The 21,080-nt window shown below is 50.4% G+C and overlaps 1 protein-coding gene across 2 annotated transcripts; it reads left to right on the top strand.

The window, feature by feature from the left end:
- The first annotated feature begins 297 nt into the window (after positions 1 to 297).
- Positions 298 to 13,765, top strand: LOC128828653 (acidic leucine-rich nuclear phosphoprotein 32 family member B). 2 transcript variants are annotated; one of them, XM_054013483.1, is made up of 7 exons: positions 298 to 433; positions 6,359 to 6,508; positions 8,320 to 8,442; positions 8,984 to 9,185; positions 9,577 to 9,692; positions 10,219 to 10,264; positions 11,792 to 13,765. In XM_054013483.1, the coding sequence occupies exons 1-7, from the start codon at positions 380 to 382 to the stop codon at positions 11,878 to 11,880; spliced, it is 780 nt and encodes a 259-aa protein (XP_053869458.1). In that variant the 5' UTR covers positions 298 to 379; the 3' UTR covers positions 11,881 to 13,765. The 2 variants fall into 2 exon arrangements, with proteins under 2 accessions (XP_053869458.1, XP_053869457.1); XM_054013482.1 differs by having other exon boundaries at positions 9,574 to 9,692.
- Positions 13,766 to 21,080: the final 7,315 nt, after the last annotated feature.

Genomic DNA, 21,080 nt, shown 5'->3' with positions numbered 1-21,080 from the left:
GCGGGTCCCGGCCGGCAGGGGGCGCCGCGGGAAGGGCGCCGCGGGGAGGCGCAGAGGCGGGTCCCGGCCGGCAGGGGGCGCTGCGGGAAGGGCGCCGCGGGGAGGCGCAGAGGCGGGTCCCGGCCGGCAGGGGGCGCCGCGGGAAGGGCGCCGCGGGGAGGCGCAGAGGCGGGTCCCGGCCGGCAGGGGGCGCTGCGGGAAGGGCGGCCCGGGCGGCGGCGCAGAGGCGGGTCCCGGCCGGCAGGGGGCGCTGCCCCGTAGGTTCCCCCTTTGTTGCCTTTGGCGCCTTCCTCTCTATAAGCGGCTCGGCGGCGGCGCGCTCCTGGCTCGGGCGGCGGCGCGGGGCGGCGGGTCTGAGGTGCGCGGCCGGCGGCGCAGGATGGAGATGGAGAAGCGGCTCACGCTGGAGCTGCGGAACAAGAAGCCGGCGGAGGTGAGCGGGGCCGCCCCCGACACGTGTCCCCGGGTGCGGGGCCGCCGGGCCGGCGCCTCCGCGGCTGCCGGGGGGGGGGGGGGCAGGACAAGGCTCCGGTCCCGGTCCCGGTCCCGGTCCCGCGCGCGGGGGGCGGGGGAGGGGCCGGGTGTCGCCGTGCCCGGTCCGCGCCCGGCGGGCCCCGTGGGGCTGAGACCCGGCGCGGCTCGCGGCGCGTTCCCCGGGGCCGGGACGGAGCCGAGCCGCGCACGTGGGCGGAGGCGCCGGGGCTGGTCCCCGCGCGGCCTGGCCGGGCCCGCCGGGGGCTTTTCTCCTTTTTATAACGACAATCGAGGTGGTGCCGCCGCCCCAGCGGGGGAAGCGGCGGCTGGCGGGCGGGAGCGGGGCGGCGTGTTCCTCGCTCGGGACCGGCGGATCCGGGGAACGTGGCCGCAGCGTGACTCGCCCGCAGCCCCGGCCCTGCCCGCGCTGCATCGGGGGGGGGGCTTTTCCCACGTCCGGCCCCTTCCCGGGGCTGGGGCACCCCACGGGCCGTCCTCTAAATACAGAGTGTCCCAGCCCACAAGTGCTGAGAACTGGCTCCTTTCCCCTTGTGCTCAGAGAGGCAGAAAATGGCTGGGACTATAAATCTCGTATTTACCTTTCGAGTAGTAGAAAGTATGAACTTTCCGTTTGTACGTCGCTAGGGCTTTGTCTGTAGCCTGTTGTAAAACGAGGCACATCTCTCCATGTGTTGATGGACCCCCCCCCCCCGCCGCCGAAGAGCTCCGTGTCCCCCTGCTCCAGAACCTGGCTGTCTAAAATGGTTTGTAAAAACTTGCATCTGCCCAGACACCTGGTGTTTAACCAGGTTCTCTCCGGGAGGGTGTTAGCCGGGTGCCTTTTCAGTGTACCTGAACAGCTCGCGTGCCAGTGAGGATGGGCACCTGGAACCCACATGTGCTTATGCGCTAACCAATGTGTTCGTCTCGAAGGTGCCACACGGACTCCTGTTCTTTTTGTGTGGCGCTCGGCCATGTTCGATCTATCCTCCGAGAAGGTGCCATACTTCTCTTGCCCCAGAATTTGGTGGTGTTGGCTTAAAAATTAGCCCAGGGCTTTTGTAATTATTATTTTTAAATGTTTCTAGCTGGCATTTATTCCTTGGGCCAGTGACTGGCCTTTCCCCACTCAGTGTAGCTATGCACAGAGCTCTTCTCCTATTTGAGAGCTTTATTCAATAAACTGTCTCCCCGCTTTTCTCCACATCCCCCACGTGAATAATCCTGTTGAGTCTCGCTGGCTTTCTTCAGCATGTCATGACCGCTTTGCATCCTCCCTGTTACCCTTCATGGCCTTTCCTAACTGTACCATGTGTAAAAAGAAGAACAGGAGTACTTGTGGCACCTTAGAGACTAACAAATTTATTAGAGCATAAGCTTTCGTGGACTACAGCATCCGAAGATGCATCCGAAGAAGTGGGCTGTAGTCCACGAAAGCTTATGCTCTAATAAATTTGTTAGTCTCTAAGGTGCCACAAGTACTCCTGTTCTTCTTTTTGCGGATACAGACTAACACGGCTGCTACTCTGAAAAATGTACCATGTGTGGCATCTGGCTCCTCTGACACTTTGATGCCCCCTGTACTATTTATTTCAGGCCTCCTGTGCCCTGTTCAGAGTTTGTGGTGAGTGTTGGCTAGTTTCATGGACTGCTGGTGAAAATAATATACCAGATGTCTTGTGACATCAAAAATGGATTCCACTGATGCTTGGCAGGGGCAGTTCCTGGTCTCTGAATCAGGGATTTGTCTTTGAAGCTTGCCCAGGCTAATACAACCCTTTTCTTTCTTCCATTCCCTCCCCTAATTGTTTGCCTGTGGTTCAAGTGGGCACTTTTTTGAGTTACTGGAGGTTGGGGCTATTGTCACCAATGACTTTGTCTAGGTTAGGAATAAAAACACCTTTCTTCAGGCTAGGAGTCGGCTCAACTTGATTGTGTCTACATTGGTGTTCAGTGGGGTTTCCAGTTAACACTTGATTAGGTTTTTAACGGCTAAAGTAGAGCTAAGGGTGTTGAACTGTCTGCATTTTTAATGGGGTTTTCAATACAGTTAAGTTAGCACTATGGAGCACACTCATTTCACCTTTTGTGCTAGTCTAGATGAAGGCCAAGGTGGCTTGTCACTGGTAAGTGGATGAGTGGCTCCTCAAACCTGGCTTTTGTGGGGTTTTCTTAGCTGTTTCACCACCTTGTAAAAATGCTGTCGATGACTGGGAGTTGTATAGGAGTGGGGGTTCAGAGAGGAGTGGGGTAGATCCATGCTCCAGCGTGATGGTTGAGACCCCAGACTTGGTTTTGTTAATACCATGGGCTTCTTGCAATTTTTAAAACATTTTCATGAAATAAAGCGGAGCCAGTGTTTTGCTAGGTTTATCCCTGCACTGCGGTGATGGCAATGTCAGGATTGCAGCATTGGGCTAACATATGGGCAGAAGAAAGGACAAGTGACTGCTCAATCTTTCACTGAGCAAAAGGAGTGAAATGTAAACCATAAAGCAGCAGCATAGATAGGACACATTAGCGACTGTCCTGTTATTTGTGTTGTGGTAGCTCCCAGGAGCTCCAGTCACGGACCAGGATTCCACTGTGCTAGGCCTAGTACAAAAATAATCATTATTGGTACAGGCTCAGCAGTGATATTGTCATGGCTGGGAATTGCAGGTGAGCGTGCAGGAGGTCTTGGAAGGAACTGGAGAGCGAACAAGCCTCTGGCAGCTGAAGGGCTGTGTTTGTAGGCTTCTGGAGAAAGAGAAGAATGAAAACGTTGATGGCCTTTAAAGCATTGGAGGGTATTGAAATCACTGGGACTCAGTGCAGTAGAGAGCTAGGCAAACCTGCCTTGATGGTGGAACTACTGGGGCTGAGTTCAGCCGGCGAGGAATCATTTGAAATTCCCTAGTTGGCCCTTGGTCAAAGGAGTGGAACAACCTGACCTGCCTGTTGATCTGCAGGAATTCCTGGTGATGTCACCTGCAATTTGGAAGGGACTCACGGCCTGTTTAAAATCTAGTCTGATTCTTTGCTAGGTTTCCCTGTGCGTGGCCAGCCTGTTGGCACTGTGGCTCCCTTCCGGCTAGTCTTTCAGACCCAGTTCTCTAGAGAGCAGCAGGAGGTTGCTAATCTGTTTCCCCAGTGCTCATTGGGGGCACTTAACTTTAATTGCCCCTGCACTCTTCCCCCATCTTGTAAAGATGCTCCGCTCTGATCCTCTGTTGCAGCCACCCCAATTCTAGTTGGCTGTTGTCCAGGTGCTGGGCTTGCAGCTACACCTTGCAGTAGTAATAGGAGTGGAGCTGAGTTTCTGGGCTACTGAAAGGAGTACAGGGGTTCCTGCTGCTCAGCTTACCACCTGACCCCCCAGGGTTGTGAAAATGAACTTTCTCACGTTGAAGGGGGGCTGTCCTGCCCACTATCCAAGCCCCAGGGAGCAAGAGCTGACCCTCTCCCCCACCCCTGCTTGAGATACTTCTAGGTTGTGATTCTGCCCCTTCTGGAATTGGGGCAGCTGAAAAATTCACCCTGTGAACTGAGAACAAGTCAAGCTAGCAGACCAATGTTTGCTATTACTGTTCTCTACCTCGTGCAAATGAGTTCATGGGGAAAGGAATAAAGAACTCTAAACTTCCTCCCTAGTCTTCCCCAAATGTAATTGAATATGTTGGGGGTGAGAAGGGAGCTGTTACTGTGTGTTTCTTAATATAGGGAAATGTGGAGGCATAAGGTGGGCATTGAGTGCCGTGGCTGGGTAGGAGAGATCCTTGCTGTTGGTCTCAAGATGAAATTGCCCTACAAAACTGAGTCCTCCTGCAGTGGGAGGAGTTAAATCTCTTGGGGATGGCTGGTGCAACAGGATATGGGAGGGTCAGCATAAAGAATGGAGGAATCTCTGGTGATGCCTGATCTTTGGGGAGAGGAGTTGATCAGATGAGTGATCTGTGCTGCTTTGAGTAATGTCTCCCTTTTCTGGAATCTTAGTCAGTTGCCTTGGATGTTCTTTCCAACCAGCTGGTTGGCTGATCTTTTGCCTTGCAGAGCAATTGGTGACTAGCACCTCCTTAGCCAAGCAAGGAATGCTGCCCCAGCCTTCTGGTGGGGCCAGTTCAACTGCATTGTTGCTGGAGTGCTTAGACAACACAGCTGACTAGCTGAATCTTGAGCATTGGACTCCTGCATCCTTCAAAAGTGCGTTGTCCTTCATGCCTGGGTTCATGGGTGCTGGCTTGACTTGCTATAAATACCAGGCTTTGCTTATAACAAGGCCTCCCTCTTACCTAGGGACAACCTTGCAGTTTAGGTGACATTTATGTAGGGAGATAAGGTCTTGCTCTTTGGCGAGCCAGAGAAATGGTGTGGATCAACTTTAAATAAGGCTAGGAACATAAGGACAATTGTGGGCGTTAAATAGGACGTGACTAGGGCTAGACAAAATGCTTTCTAGATGGTGGGATGGCAGGGGAGGCAATAATAGTAGGAACTGGGGTATAAAACTTAAAACCAACTGCAGGGTACCCTGGGTCTCTTACAAACTGAGTATTTTTTTTACATTTTGCAGCACATTAGTCACTCATTCACTTATTACTTCAAATGTTGCAAGCAAAAAAAGGAAACTAAAGTATATGAAGTGGCAAAGAGTGTGGCGTGTGCTTGGAAGTGGTTAATGTGCCTGTTAAGAAACTGTCTTTAAATGTGGGGTTAATGTGATCATTCTAAAATGGGCTAAACAGTTTTTCTGGTCAATGAACCAAGCAAAACACCTTCAAAGCAACTTTCTGATTGTTGGTTGGTCCACCCAAAAGCTGTAGTTGCTACAGAGGAGGTGGGATTCAAAGCAGGAGTTGAGAGCATCTGTAGTTTTTTAGCCAAGGATGTGACTTTTGGCCCGCTTTGAAGAACATGTAGGACAAGAGCCCATTTTGGAAATTGACCCTGTAACAGCTGCTGTTGGAGTACTGGGACTGAACCCTACTTGTTTCTGGGGTTCTTGCCATGTATGTTTGCCTATCTGACAAGTCGTCAAACGCAACATGTGTGGCTGTGGGAGTGGATTTTTTTTACTGTGGTAAATATTGAGTTTATGTGAGGTCTGGGTGTGAGCTGGCCATCTTACAAACTTTGTTTACCAAAAAAAAAAGTCAGGGCAGAGGAATTGTCATGTACCCTACTGTGCTGTTGTGTTCCCCTGCTGGCTGGGGACTAGTGCATAAAGTAGATGGAGAGTATGGCCTTTGAGCCGGGCTGGAAATGCTACTTTAAAAGATTTTCCAGCATAAGAGGGAAATCCAGATGAATGGAAAGATGGGACCCAAAGGGAATTAGTAACTGGATAAAACCTTGTAGTTTCAAATCTGGGTGAAAATAATTGCCATTTGAAACGTCTTTGGTGCCTTATATGAAATGAGTTGAGATATTTCAGTTCAGCTCTGTTTTGAAGCCCTTGTTAACATTCACTGCTCGGAAGCCACACATTAGCTGGGCCACAGAGACTGAACCTTTTTTAGAGATGATCCCACCATATCTTGGTGACATGGCATAGTGGCAGTGAAGATTATCACTGCCTGTGCTTTAACTGTGGTAGGACTGTGGTATCTAGGGACTGCCAGTCTGGCACCTTGTACCCACACTAAGGTAAACTTGGTTTACAAATAGTGGATTACTTGCATACCCCCTTAACAGGGTGGGTGGGAGGGGTTTATTTGGTATTGGTGCCTTAGACCGGGGCATGTTGCTTCAATCTTAAATCGGTCCCACTTAGGAGCTTGATCTTAATGGGTTAATTCGGTAGGTTAATACAAATTGATTTTTAGAGCGGAGAGACTCCAGCAGTTTTAAGTGACAATGATGGCTCCTTGTGCCAGCTCCTGAGTGTTTCTCCTTCCTTCTCTAGGTGAAGGAGCTGGTGCTGGATAACTGCCGCTCGGACGATGGGAAGATCGTCGGCCTTTCCTCGGACTTTGAAAATCTGGAGTTCCTCAGCATGATCAACGTCAACCTGCTGTCTGTCTCCAATCTCCCCAAACTCAACAAGCTCCGCAAGGTAAACTAAGAGGTGGTGCCAGTCAGACGTGAGGCTGTGCAGCTCTACCATGAGCCTTCTGGCAAATGGGGCAGTAGCAGCTGGCGTTAGAGCTGCGCTTCCCTTATAGGGATTACTCCATCCCCTTGTATAGCTGTCCTACTTCATCAGAGGTATCCGTGCCTGCCTCCTGCTTTCATTCACATGTGTGCTATCAGAGCCTCTTGTGGTAGGGTTACCCCTTGCATCATGACTCATTCTGAGCACACACGAGTGTCTCAAGTTGAGCACCCCAAACTAGAGACCAGTTTTGAGGATCTTGGCCTCTTCCCTCAGCCTCCCCCATCACAGGGGCATCATGCCTCTTTTGGTGCTGCAGTTCCCGTACTACTTTGAAGTGCTGAGCAAACATTCCTTTCCAAATTGAAGTATGTTAAAGAAATATTCAGGGAAGGCCTGAAGCCGAAATTAATCTCCCTTTAGCCCATATGCATGGACCACCCTAGAAAAATTCTGTTGCTGGTCCCTGGGTACTAATAACTGGCTCGGCACCAGTTCAGAAGCCCAGGGGTCGTCTTCATCTCAGGCTTTCACGATGATTTCTCAACTCTGGCTGTCCTCAGCATGTCCCTCTCTCCACCTGCAGCTAACCCAGCATGGGAACTTGTTGCCGACCCCTGTTGAGGGTGCTGCCCTGCATCACTCAGCAGTAGGGGGAAGGGACCATAATGTTTATATGGGGGTTAATCAAATAGATGTGGGAGCAGTAACCAAGCAGAATGACTGTACAGTCACATTAACCATTTAATAATCTCCAATCCTCCCTTTAGAGGTTGAAGGTGCTGTGTCTGATGGCGATCACCCTATGTGCATATGACCCCAATTGGCTGGAAAGCGCTGTGCTCTTAGCAGATGCCTGTGAGACTGATCCCAGAAGCAACGCTGTCTTTGGGGCTTACCTCATTGTGAATGGCTGGCTACGCTAGCTTTTTTCTGAAAATTTCCACCATTGCAAACACTTCTGGAGTGGCTGAATGTGGTAGGGTGAACTGAGCTCCAGGGTGGCTGCTGGCATTTTAAGCACTACCATATTTTCTGGGAAACAATGGTTGAAATGCAGGCAGCTGCCTGGAGTCTTGTCTGCAGTAGCCCTGCCACCGGTGGAGATGCAGCGGTGTGAAATCTTCTGGAAGAAAGGATTAGTGTAACCAAGGTTCTAAAGATCCTTGGCCATTTCATATCACTGACCTTGTGCTCTGACTGGTGTACACATGCCCCTTGTAGCTGAAGTGTTAGTGATTTCCCCCCACGTCAGGCATGTAGGAGAGTGGAGGAGTAAACCTCAGATTATCGCTTTTAACTTGGATTTTCTGGCACTGCTTCTTAACTTGAGGGATTGTTACTCGTGTTCCATATACAGCCTTGAGTGGGCTCAATAGAGCTTCTTCCTGACATGATCATTCTGCTGTTTGTGTTAGGGAGGGGAGGGCATCAGAGCTTTACTGGAAAACTGCCCAATCCCCTGCCCTGATTCCTTATTTCCCTCCCTTTCCAAACAGCAGATATCCAGGGGGAGGAAAGGGGCTCATGTTTGCCTGCTGTGGGTTACGTAATGAAGTTAAAATGAATTCTTCATCTGCAATTTATAGGTAGCAAGGTCTAGTGGTTAGAGAACGGGGTTGGGAGTCTGGACTCCTGTGTTCTGGTCCATGCTGTGACTCACTTTGTGGCCTTAGAGTCCGTGACTTACCCATCTGCAAAATGGGAATGTTATTCACCTATGTCAAGCATTGAGATCCTCTATAGCAGTGGCTCTGAATATTTCCTGGCAGCTGGAGCTGAGCGATAACCGGATCTCCGGTGGCCTTGAAGTTCTAGCGGAGAGGACCCCTAACCTGACCCACTTGAATCTAAGTGGCAACAAGATCAAGGACATCAACACCCTGGAACCCCTGGTGAGTGAAAGGCCCTGTGCATGGATCTAACTGATAGAGGCTGTTTCCTTCAGGCGTCATGTGGGTGCAGCTGAAATCAGTCTTGATAACTGTTCCAACGGCACTTTGTGGTTCTAATATGAACTGACGAGTTGCCCAATATGTGGCTAGGCTAATAGTAATTGGCTCCTCTGTCTGGAAAACCAGCAGCCAGTTGCTAAAGGAACATGAAATTGGACTGGATGAGCAAAACGGTGGCTGTGGAGTGCTCCGTGTCCACCTGGGAAAGGACTGCTAAGGGGTCGGACATTGTTTGAGGTAGATGGCACCTGGGTGTGTCATGGCGATGACTTGCTTGGCCCACATGGGGGTGTCTGACATCAGTCCTAGGTTTTCTAAGGGGCACCTATTACAAAAAATAGTATGCATGAAAGAGTTACTTTACTATAGGTCAGGTTGTAAACCACCTGCTCCAGGCACATCCTAATGTCTCCCTCATCCCTTTGCTCATAGCAAGTTTACCAGAACGGTGTCCTAATGGCCTAACAATTAATCTTTGCAGAAGAAACTGCCGAATCTGCATAGCCTGGACCTCTTCAACTGTGAGGTGACAATGCTGATCAACTACCGGGAGAGCATGTTTGCCCTTCTGCCCCAGCTCACCTACTTGGACGGGTTTGATGCCGATGACCAGGAGGCCCCTGACTCAGACCCTGAAGCAGATGGTGATGGGCTGGATGATGAATATGATGAGAACGGAGAAGGTAAAGGGGGCTTTGGAGTGGCTTTCTGTAATTGCCTCCCACCTATTTCACTAGCCATCCCCCACTGACCACCTCCGTAGTGGTGTGAATTCATTGCCAAAGTCTAATCTTGCTTTGGGAATCCCATCTGCCCCAGGCATGAACTGGAAAACCAAGCTTGATTTAAGCCAGCTGGGCTTGTCAGTTGACATACCTCCCATGCATAGGTCTGTTCTGTGGGCATAGGGCTTTACCTAATGCCAGTGGGGCTGTTCTGGGTTAGTTGCTTTTTCTGAGTTGGCACATCTGTGCGAAAAGCTGTCTGGGTGCATTTCCTGGTTCCCTGTCCCTGGTGTGTTGCTTTGAGCACATTGGTGGGGAACCCACTCAACTCCCTTTGTTGTGGTAGAAGGTGAGGAAGAGGATGACGATGAGGAAGATGAGTTGGATGAGGAAGTCATTGATGACGAGGAGGAGGATGAAGATGATCTGGAAGGTGAAGAGGAAGAAGATGGAGTCGATGATGAGGTGAGGCTATTCTTGTTGGTTTGACATCAGTGTGAGCCTTTGGGTCTGCCTGTTAGTAAATACTTCATCTGTGCCCTGGTGGATGAAAATCAGTCCTCCTGAGAAACTTTATAATCTGGCCAAGTATGCTGTATCCTTGCCTGAGGCTAGTCTCATTCAAGAAAAGAACTTCCTAGGTAGTCAACTGCTCTGGGAAGTGATGCCTGGATTCCTGATGCTGTAGGTGGGGATGGTATGAGGGGGAAACACCTTGCTGTGTTTCCAGGCGGCATTACAATTTCTCTTCTTTGTGCCCACAAGTTCCTGTCCCTGTGAGATGAAGGATGAGGAAGGGGGGCAGGCATCAGGGTGCAAGGGAGAGGGGCTGATTTTGTTACTTGTCCATTTTGAGTTCCTGTGCTGCCCAGAGGGCAATGTCCTCTTGAAGTCATACATGAAAGATTGGAGTGGAAAAGGAATTAGATCTCTAGTCACTGGATCTTGGTCCTTGTATAAACAAAGATTCTTATTTTTTTTTTAATTCAAGGAGGAAGAGGATGAGGAGGATGAAGATGATGACGAAGGTGAGGAGGGTGAGTAGATCTAATTCTCCTAATTAAGATGCAGCACTTACAAAGGTAGCATTAACCATCCACTACTCTGATGCGAACAGTCACTGTCTCCTTCTGGGGGCTGAGCAATAGAACAAGGCACTTTTCTCTTTTATGGCAAGGAAGTCTTGCTCCCACTGAACCAGGACACTGTCCCACAGCTACGTAAAATGTTAAGTATTGAGGTTGGGAAACAAAGCATCCAAGTCAGGAAATTCAAAGTTAGGGCTTCCACTCTGCTACTCAGTGCATCCTGTGAGTTCCATGGGAATGTATTAGTTGCACTAAACATCAATCCCAAATGGCACGTCCTGTGTGGTTGTGGTCAGTGTAGCATTAGGAACACTAACTTTTGAGTTTCCTTACCTTATAGTTTCTCCAGCCATAATGCTGCACTGATTTTGCATTTGATTTGCACGTTTAAGGGAAAAGACCTGGTACATCTTTAACTGCAGGGCTTGTTGTTTTAAACCACGATTGGGTGGTGAGATCGGAGTGTGCTAATGAACATTCAGTGCAGCTAAATCAGTCTCAGGTAGAATCCATTTTCCTTTCTCAATGAGCTCTATAAAACAAGCCATGTTTTGTAGCTTCCAGCCTCAGATCCGTGAGTCCCTGTTTCTTTTGCGACTTACGGGGAAATGGCTGACCTAACTTTGCACACTTACCGAAATACGACTGCTTCGAACTGAGACCAAGCATGAATCTACAGCCCAAGAGAAACTGGTTAACACTTGAACTAAATTATACCAGCATCCCAAGACATTTAAAACAGTCAGTCAGTATTAATAGGTTGTCAGTTGCTAAAAAGCTGATCAGGTAGATTGGCAAAATATCCCAGTTCTGTGTAATTCAGTATAATACTCTGGAAGGAGGAGAGGCTCTAACGGAAGCTCTGCTGTGTTAGCATTTCTATAAATTGCTTGTTCTAGGAACTGTGGTTTCTTTTAGACTCTAGCTGGGGTCTCACTTCACTCTAGGCAACAAAGCACAGGGCATCTCCTTTCTAACTCTGAAGTAAATTCCCTAGATAGTTGAAGACTGGATCTGGATGGGCTTATGTATAGTTGATTAAAATATTTGTAAGGGTATTTATAGGAAAATGGAGATTGGCACAACTCTTGAATGACAAATCACCAAGAATAAGCTTGGCTGAGAGTCTCAAAAGTGACTGGTGATTTTAGGTGCCTCCGTTTTTGGGTGCCCAATTTCACACCTCAAAAAGGGGGACATTAGAGTTCAGGTGCCCACAGTATCTAAAATTTGGGCCCTCTGAAACATCTCAAGAGCACCAAAAAGCACTCACCACTTGAAAAACTTGCCCAAGGCTTTTGCTTGGCTGCCACGTAAAATGGAACAGTGGGTGGGACTCCATCCAACAGCTGCTGTGATTCTAGTTGATACTTGTTCCCCTGCAAGATGTGTAGCTTAAATAGCCTGTGAAGAATGAGATCAAATGCTGTTCTGCAAGACTGCGAATAGAATTTAATCCTTCCTCCCTCCCTGCAGACCTTCCACAGGGAGAGAAGAGAAAACGAGATCTAGAGGATGAGGGAGAGGAAGATCCAGAAGATGAAGAGGATGAGGAGGACGACTGATAATCCTAGCGAGCCAATCAGTTTTACGGACTATGACTGTGCTTGTTAACCTCCCCATTGTGTCCATGTGAGACTGTAAATCCCCCTCTCCCGGCCCCTCCCCCTTTTGTATGGCTGCAGTGTCCACAATCTATTTTTTTAAGACGTAGAATACAGTAGGCGTTCAGGGGAATCTTTCCATACAAGACTCACTTTCTCACAAGTATTTTATGACCAAAGGCTTTCTCCGTTCTGTGGTTTGCGCAGCATTTTGCAAAAAAAAAAAAGTTCTCCTCCTAGAGCATCTCTCATGTCTGAAACCAGCCTTACCGCATGGGACCGAGAGCTCCAACAACCCTTTGCCATCCCACATGACCACAAGAGGCGAACGCTCACCGCCCCAGCATACATGTCCTCAGCCCAACATTTGAAGAAGCTTGCAAGCATTCTGAGCAGCGGCTGCAAACTCTGCTCGTGTAAGTGGACTCTGAAAGCAGTCACCCAAAGTGAACTGAAACAACAATAGTGGTGTGATAGTTGGAGATGCTTGGAGATACTCTAGCGATTGGGGGTGGGGGAAAAGGGCTTGGGTCCCTTAGAGAATCTGCTCTTCGCTGCATCTCAGACCTGTTAGGAGGAACTTTGCAGTAGCCTTGTCTCTTGCTTTCCTATTTTTTTTATAAACTGGAATATTTTTACCCATTAGCCACTTCTTTGTAGCTTTCAGTTCTTGGATGTCTGCAAAGTAATTATGGTTGGCAGGTGTGAATGTCTTCACTTGCCATAAGGAGGCTTTCTCCCACCCCCCTGCCAACCTACACCTTCAAGGAAGAATAGGAAACATCAGGCAAGGGGATACTGCACTGCTACCAAACTGCATTTTTCACTGTACAGAACACACACTAACCATTATTACTGTGATACACCTAACTCGGCATTCACCGGAAGACCGGGTTAGCCTAAATATTCTCAGGGTCCTTCTGGCTAGCCAGTAACAGCTCTCAACAGTGGCCTCAGTTGTTAGCCTGGTGCACGTACACCTCTCCTTTTCCTTTTCAGAGTGATGAGAAGTCCAGCTCTTTCCCATTTATGCACTATGTGCTGTGACAGCTGTCTCTCTTCCCTTTCACCCCAGCCCGTAGGAGTGGAGCCACTGCCTCTCTGACCTGTTTGAGGCATTTTTTTAGAACAGGGAGGTGGAATCCTGCCAAGTGCCGCATGGGATTTCTGACCTGTGTTCACATGATACATCTGTTAGTTTCTAAGGAGAGCTTTGGCTCCATGGCATCAAGGGGCATTAACCAACCCTTCAGTATTGAGTGCCTAGTGATCTCTGCTCAGATAGGTTGGTGAGAGTGGGGGAGAGCAACTACCTTTTACCCAGGTTTGTGGGGGTGTTCCCTGAGGCTTTATACTAATGCAGATGCATTGGCACTTAACAGGGTTCTCCCTCAGCCACTGCGGGCAAATGTCAGCACCCAGCAGTTGCACGTATTCCTCTTGCAGCAAGAAGAGAAAAATCTCTCACCCCTCCTATAAAAGGCAATTTTTGCAAAGGTGCATTGGGTACTGCAGCACATCTCGATTTCTAGCCCTGCCCTTGTCTCTTGCATTGTACAGTAGCGATAACCATTCAAAGATAAACTTCTCCTGTAAAATGCAAACTGAGTAACTTATAAATGCTAAAGGAATTTTTAAAAAAAAATTCACAACAGCAGTTGATCTTTTTAATTTTTTCCCTGCATTTTTTCAGCAGATTGTATGGATTTTATATTCGCCTAGTAACTGTCAGGTTTCGATTGGTCAGATTAGTCCCAGAAATAAGGATCTTCACCCCTTTTGTATCTTTTTTTGTTACAAAATTTGGATAAAACTTTTAATAAAGACTTCAGTTTTTAAAAACCTATTGCAATGGATGGTGTGTTCACTGCTCCTGGGTGAGACACATGGGAGTGTATTGTCCACGCTCTTGCTCAGAGCAAGGTTTTCACTCCAGGACTCCTCAATCTAGAAGCACAGTTTATGGCCAGCTTTTCTTGTGAGTGCCAGGATCTCTCTGGGAAGCCAGTGATTACTTTGTCTCTGGTTACCTTTCATAGCTAATAATGTAGGCGCATGCTCTCTATTGCTCCTTCATGATGTATAACGATCACCTCAGGCTTAGAAATAATATGCTTTCTACTCTTGAAATAACAGTAATATGGAGCCTTCGTTTATTTCTTTGCTGGAATGGAAGACCTGGTTAAAATCTGGAGGGCTTGTGCTACATAATCAGTTCCATAGGGCAGATGCCCTTCAATTCCATGGGAAGAGGCTGACTTTCAGGTTTATAGAAGGGGATCAGGTTGATTTGGTGGGGAGGCAGAAGAAATTCCAAATTTCTTTCCAATCCTCCTTGATTGGCTTTTCTGTAACATCCACACTTGCCCCATGGCACAATTCCTGCAGAAGCATTTTGCCATGGCCAACTTGCTTAAAGGGACACTGGCCAAACATGGTGCCTAGACCGCTCTCACGCCTTAGTAGTCTTGGTTTGCAAGGACCCTTGGTTTCCAATAACCCTGTCTGAGGAATTGTACTCCAGCCCTGCAGCCTACTGGGTGCAAAGGAAGTTTAGCATCCTAAAATGAGATGGAAAAGACCTTACCAGATGGATTTCCATCTTCATCCCTCCCCCATAACAGGGGCAGGGTTGTTCTAGAATATTGGGTTGTGCTTTGCTGGCTTTAAACAGTCTGTTCCCCTTGCCCCATCACACAAGGGGAAGTTGCATCCCAATAGTGACTGATCAAACTCTCCTTGTCTGGGATCTGTCAGGGCCCCCAAACCTTGCATGGTGCTGTGGCCAGCTGAGCTACCTTATGGTGTCAGAAGGAGGCCTGGCTGCTACAGCAAGGTGGCATCGGAGGCAGCACCCGGCAACCATGACTGCTCAAGGACAAAATCAAGTGCCCACACTTACCCAAGACCAGCAAGTTGGGAAGCAGGTGCCCCCAGGAAGGATGGGTAGACAACCTAGAGTGGTTCCCATGGGAGATCCAGGCTTGGGAGAAAAACACCCCGCGCCCCCCCAATAGGCCCACAGTCTGCAAGGAAAGTGATGGGGGGGTTCTGCAGTAAGTCCTGAGCACTGGTGGTCTGCTGCAGATCCACTTTGGCTAGTTTCCCATCCTACCTCTAGGCTGCTGGGAGGCAAGGGAAGTCCTGTTTTGTCAGCCTCTGATTCCCCCTGGTGGTCGGACACCCACTTTCTTCCCTTCTGGTGGCGGACAGGAGAATCTGGCCCTCTGCTCGGGTCAGAGCACTGGTCAAGGAGACTGCGAATCTCATGCTCTGCTTCCCAGCAGTCTGTTCTCTTTGGGGGCTGGGCTTTCCCCTAGCCTGGCAGGTGGGCAGATCTCTGGTGAAGGGACTAGCCTGGGCTCCAGGGTGGGTGAGGGGTTGAGGTGAGGGACCACGAACAATCCCTGCTCCCACTCGGTTTCCTGCTGCTCTGTAGCACTAGGAGGTGCTTGCCCCCGTCCAGTTCGCTGTGTGGGGCGAAGCTGCTATTGCCGAGTAGCATCTTCCCTTCATCGCACCAGCAGGGATGTGGCCGATTCTGGGAGCTGGTGGGAAAGAGAGCGTGAGGCCTGTCAGATGGCTGGGATGCCCCCTTCGGTTTTTCAATGCAAAGGGAAGGGCCAGTGCTCTTAAATATTAAATTACGGTATTACCCAGAGGTCCCAAACCAGATCAGGATCCCTGTGTCCTTGGAGACAGCCCCAAGGACCCTACTGTCTAAATAGATAAGACAAAAGGTGATGGGTTAAATGGAGGCACAAGAATGAAAGGCACTTGCCCAAGCTCAGTGGTGCAGCCAGGTCTCCTAAATCCCAGGCAGGGCCTGATCACCAGACTGCTGCTACCTCCAGGGAGTTGCTTTTCCTTCCCTGGAGAGATGGTCCCACAGCCTGACTGGCAGGCAGTTCCTCCTGATCTCCCGTCTGTTTACTCCCGGATCTGCCCCGAATACCCTTTGCTGTGGTATCCACCTCTGTAAGACGCAGGGATGTCCTCTCCCCTCCCCAGCCGACTGGCTGAAGCTGTTCCTGCATCCCAGCCCCTCAGCTCAGCCACATTGCAGCTGCACTCTCTCTGGGTGGAGTGGGCTTGTTGCTCCCTTGGCGCTACATTGGTGCAGCCTGCTGTTGTGTTGGCCTCTTGTTGCATTGTGTCAGACTTCCCCTCCTATGTGAATTCCATGGGCGCTGAGGCTGCTCCCCACCCCTGGGCGCTGACTCATGCAGGGTGTAGTTGCCACAGGCAAGTCTGAGGAAGGCTTTGCAGTTGAAGCTGCCTTTACAGAGAGCTGCTGGAGGGAGGGAAATTAACCCTTCCATGGTCTTGGAGGAACTGCTCATCACCTGTGCTGGGGTAGGGGGAGTCTCATAGCTCAGAGTGGCTGCCTACCCCTTCTCTCTGACTAGCTCTGTGCAAGATAACCGTAGAGTTCCCCCTTACCACAATACCCTAGGACCTGTTCTCCAAGTTCTCATCGCTGTGGTATGTGAATGCCTTCCACTAGAGCAGCGGTTCTCAAACTGGGTCTGGACCCCAAAGTGGGTCACAACGAGGCACGTAAATATTGTTTAAAAAGTTAACCATTTAAACAGTTATATTGTTTAATCGGTTAACCAATTAAAGGGAGAGGGGCTGGGGCCACTCGGGGCAGCGTGGCTAGGGTGAGGGGTTAACGGCTAGGGTTGGTTAACTGGTCAGACTAATGCTTACTGGTTAACCATTTAATATTTTACCTCTCTTGTCACAACCCCATTTTAATGCGGTCAGCAGGGCTAGCTTAGGGCGGTGGGCTTTGGTCCTCCCTCTTGGGGTCATGTAGTAATTTTTGTTGTCAGTGCAAGGAAGTTTGAGAACCCTGCACTAGTGCATCAAGCAATGTGACCTGCATCATCTGTCTTGTTTGCTCCCATCCTCTTTCCCGGGGGGAGACTTGAAGGTGGGTGGAGTGGTTTGTTTTGGTAGGGTTTTGTTTTGGAATGTCTTAATGATCCCGTTGCTCTGTTTATGTTGGAGAAGGCAGGTCGGAGACATGTGCGTGGCCCAGGTCATGGCATGCCTGAAAAGGGCCAAGAAGCCAGTGTAGAGGGCCGCAGGCAGGTTTGATGTGCTCACGTTAGGCTGAGGAGCTGGGCGCAGTGTTCTTAGTTAAGGGTTTCCTAAGGGCTGGATGTCACCGAGTCCCTGGGCGATGCTCTGGAACTGCTCCCCACAAAGCCAGTCAGGACTTTGGGGAGCCTCCTCTCCCTCGGAGCAGACTGTCTTCAGGGCAAGAAGCTCACATGGCTTCACCTCCTGGGTCTTTCCGGGGAGCATTCAGCATATGCCCGTCCGTATGCTTCCCACAGCGAGTCCGCCCAGGCGGGGTCCTGGGGAAGCCAGAGGGTCCTGCACCCCCCACTTCGCTGTCAGACGTGACTCTCAGCCAGCCAGTAAAACAGAGGTTTATTAGATGACAGGAACACAGTCTAAAACAGAGCTCGTCGGTCCAGCGAACAGGACCCCTCCACCGGGTCCATTCTGGGGCCCAGCGAGCCAGACACTCCTGTCTGCCCTCACTCCTAGTCCCCAGCCAGCTCCAAACTGAAACCCCCTCCTCCTCTGGGCTTTGTCTTTCTCTCTGGCCCCCCCACCCCCAGCCAAGAGGTCACCTGATCTCTTTGTTCATCTTTAGCTATTTCCTTGCAGGGGGGAAGGGCCCCAGCTATTTGTTGCTAGGAGATAGTGTTGGTGATTTATGCACATTGGCCTTTATCCCACCACCTAGAGACTTAAGAAATGCATAGGGGAAACTGAGGCACCCACACAGTATTAGGGGAAACATTAAGAACAGTCCCACTTCGTCACACAGGTATATGGTGTTGCTATGGGCCAGCTGAGTGGGGATAAAGACTGGTATAAGTGATGCCAGAGCATCATTCACCAGGATAGGACAGAGTCTCCCAGCCAATGGGTGATGAGAGCAAGCGTCACTAGCAGATGCAGTTATGTGAGAGCTGAGTGTTGGTGAGGTCTCCAGGAGTCTTCTGAATTGACCAAGTGTGGGGGTGAAGCTTCAAGCAGGGCCTAGGCTACAGCTGCAGATGCTTCAAAGTGTTTTCCTGGTGTGCCCCTCCTGTCCTCTTTCCCCCGCCCCTGCAGCACCTCTGCCCTGCTCAGGTTGACCCTGCTGATCTCATCCGAGCCATGGGGGAAGGATAAGTAGAGCTGGGTACCCTCTGCCTAGCTGTGCTGGTTGGGTTCCTGGCATTGGATCTGCTTCACCTAGTGAAGGCAAATATGACCAGAGTCAGAATTGAGCCTTGGGGGGAAAGGTGGGTGGGAGGTGGCGTCACAGGAGGGAGAGCCAATTTCCATGCTGCAGGTAGCCAAGTATTAAATCCATGTTACAGCTGAGGACCAGCAAGAGAAACTTGTCTAAGATCCCCCAGGGCTGGGGCAGACCCTGTGGCTACCAGACTAGCAGCCTCACTCCTGCATTAGTTTGCCCCTTACCCGGAGGGTGGTGTGTAACTCCAGCAGCTTGGCTCAGTCCTCTGCTGAACATTCACCCCGGGCAGCGGAGGTGGGGTGGCTTTCCTGGGGCAACATGGGACAATGGTGCCATGGTTTGTATTTCCCAGCCCCAGCCTGTGGAGCAGGTCGGGGAGTGAAGTGGTGCCTTGGTCCAGGTCCTTGTTGGGCCTCTTCAAAGGAAGTGCTTTGCTTTATGGAAAGCGATAAATAATGGTGTCCCCCAAGGATCTGTACTGGGCCCAGGGCTGGTCCACTTATTCATCAATGAGCTAGAAAAAGGGGCAAACAGCAACGTGGCAAAATTTGCAGATGATACAAAACTACTCAAGGTAGTTGAGTCTAAAGCAGACTGCGAAGAGCTACAAAGGGACTTTACAAAACTGGATGACAGGGCAACAACATGGCAGCTGAAAATCAATGTTGATAAATGCGAAGTAATGCACACTGGAAAACATAATCCCAACTATACATATAAAATGATGGGGTCTAAATTAGCTGTTACCATGCAAGAAAGAGTGTCATGGATAGTTCTCTGAAAACAGCCCCTCAATGTGTGGGGGCAACTAAAAAAGTTAATGGTGGGAATCATTAGGAAAGGGATAGATAAGACAGAAAATATCATATTGCCTCTATATAAAGCCATAGTATGCCCCCATCTTGAAAACAGCATGCAGATCTGGTTGCCCCAGCTCAAAAAAAGATACATTGGAACTGGAAAAGGTACAGAAAAGGGCAACAGAAATGAAGAAGAGGATGGAACAGCTTCCCTATGAGGCAAGACCTGGGACTTTTGAGCTTGGGAAACAAATTACTAAGGGAGGAGGGATATGATTGGGGGAGGCAAATCCTATAAAAGCATGATGGGTGTGGAGAATGTACATAAGGAAGTGTTATTTACTTCAGCTCATAACACAAGAACTAGGGCTCACCCAATGACATTAATAGGTAGTGGGTTCAAAACAAGCAGAAGGAAGTATTTTTTTCATACAAACAGTCAGTGGAACTCTGCCAGAGGATGGTGTGAAGGCCAAGACTACCAGGGTTCAAAAAAGAACTAGCTAAGTCCATGGGGGGGGAGGGGAAGAAGAGAGAGAGAGAGAGAGAGACAGAGGGGTCCATCAATGGCTATTAGCCAGGATGGGCAGGGATGGTGTCTCTAGTCTCTGTTTGTCAGAAGCTGGGAATAGGGGATGGATCACTTGGTGATTCCCTGTTCTGGTCATTCTCTGGGGCACCTGGCACTGGCCACTGGCCGAAGACAGGACACTGGGCTGGATGGACCATTCGTCTGACCCGGTCTGGCCATTCTTAGGAATGGTGAACCTAGCATCAGGGCTGCTTCGAGGCTGCTACTGCAGCACTGGGGGTGGGTGGTAAATGAGGCTGGCAAAGAGTAATTGCTTGGGAAAAGGCCACGCACCCGACGCCCGGTCTGGGCAGCAAGCTGTTCTTCTGCCGCCTCCTGGTCTTGCTTGTAAGATCCGTGGACAAGCCCTCTCCCTTCCTGGAGTGCATGTAGTGCACCTCGCATGGGGGGGAGGAGGGGTCACCCTGCTCCTGCTTGGGGCCTGTGGGCACCACTTCAATACAACTCATTAGCAGGTGAGGCCAAACAGCTGCAGGTTGTGTAGGGCAGTGTTTAAAAGTAGCTTCTCTATCTTCTTTACCCCCCTCCCTGTGAGATTGTAACAGGCTCTGGCTGGCGTGAGAAGAGGTAGGTGGGTATCAGCTCAGGTTTTCTTAAACCAGGAGATCACAAGCCCCCCCCTCAATGAGGGAGGATTTTAACCTGGCCAGGCTGACATGGTTTTACTGAGCAAAAACCCCCTCTTGCCTCTTGACAGGTTTGGCTGCCGCTACCGTCAGTGACCCTCGCTTGCAAGGCAAAGGCAGCGTTTCGGTACCGTTGGGGCCATGACCCAGTTGCAGCAGGAGTGGAGGGAATTTCCCCTTCTCTCGGGCCTGGGGTTACACTTGATCCTGCTTGATCCTACTCCCTGCATGCTGCAGGGAGGTTCGCCTCCCACCTCGGGCAGATACAGCTGGCTCAGCAGAAGTCTTCCGGCGCCCTTGCTCTCCTGTCCCCGAGCGCTGGATTAACCAGTCAGCAGAACAAAACCTGTTGCTGCCAGAAACGACCACGCCCTGGTGCTACAGCCGTAGCTCAGGGCAAGACCCTGAGGGTCAGATTTCTAGCCAGGCTCAGACCCCAGGAAGGTGCAGACTGAGGGGGCCTGTTTCACACACAGCATGCAGCACAGCTCGGGGGAGCCCTTTTGAGAACCGGACCCACCCACTGTCTGCCTCTGTCTCCCCTGCTGTGAGACACAGCGCGCTCTGCCTGGTTTTCTTAGAGCGTAAGCGCTAAAGGGCAAAGAGGGGCTGGGCGTTTGCACAGCAGGTCCCAGCCTGCAGGTGCTGCCAGCGGAACCCAGCGATCCTGCTCTGGCCAGCTCCCTACGCCTAGATTGATGCTGTCAGTTTCCTGCTCCCCAAAAAGCAGAATCCTGGAGGTTAGCCTCCCCGTCCTCCTGGCACAGTGCTCTGAGGGAGGCAGGGCTGGCCCTTGCCCTGTTAAAAATCAATTATCCTGCCCTGAAGCTACTGCCTAGCCAGCCCCCCTCCCGTAGAGCCCTCCCCATGCA

Source organism: Malaclemys terrapin, chromosome 24 (genome assembly GCF_027887155.1).
Source record: "Malaclemys terrapin pileata isolate rMalTer1 chromosome 24, rMalTer1.hap1, whole genome shotgun sequence".
Taxonomy (NCBI): domain Eukaryota; kingdom Metazoa; phylum Chordata; order Testudines; family Emydidae; genus Malaclemys; species Malaclemys terrapin.
Note: the sequence above shows the minus strand (reverse complement) of the source record. Positions and strands in the feature narration are given on the sequence as shown.

Excerpts from the sequence above, each read along its gene's own strand:
- LOC128828653 (XM_054013482.1), top strand. The coding sequence starts at position 380 with ATGGAGATGGAGAAGCGGCTCACGCTGGAGCTGCGGAACAAGAAGCCG. Across the intron at positions 9,186-9,573 it reads ATATGATGAGAACGGAGAAG|AAGGTGAGGAAGAGGATGAC; the intron begins GTAAAGGGGGCT and ends TTGTTGTGGTAG. Across the intron at positions 9,693-10,218 it reads AAGATGGAGTCGATGATGAG|GAGGAAGAGGATGAGGAGGA; the intron begins GTGAGGCTATTC and ends TTTTAATTCAAG.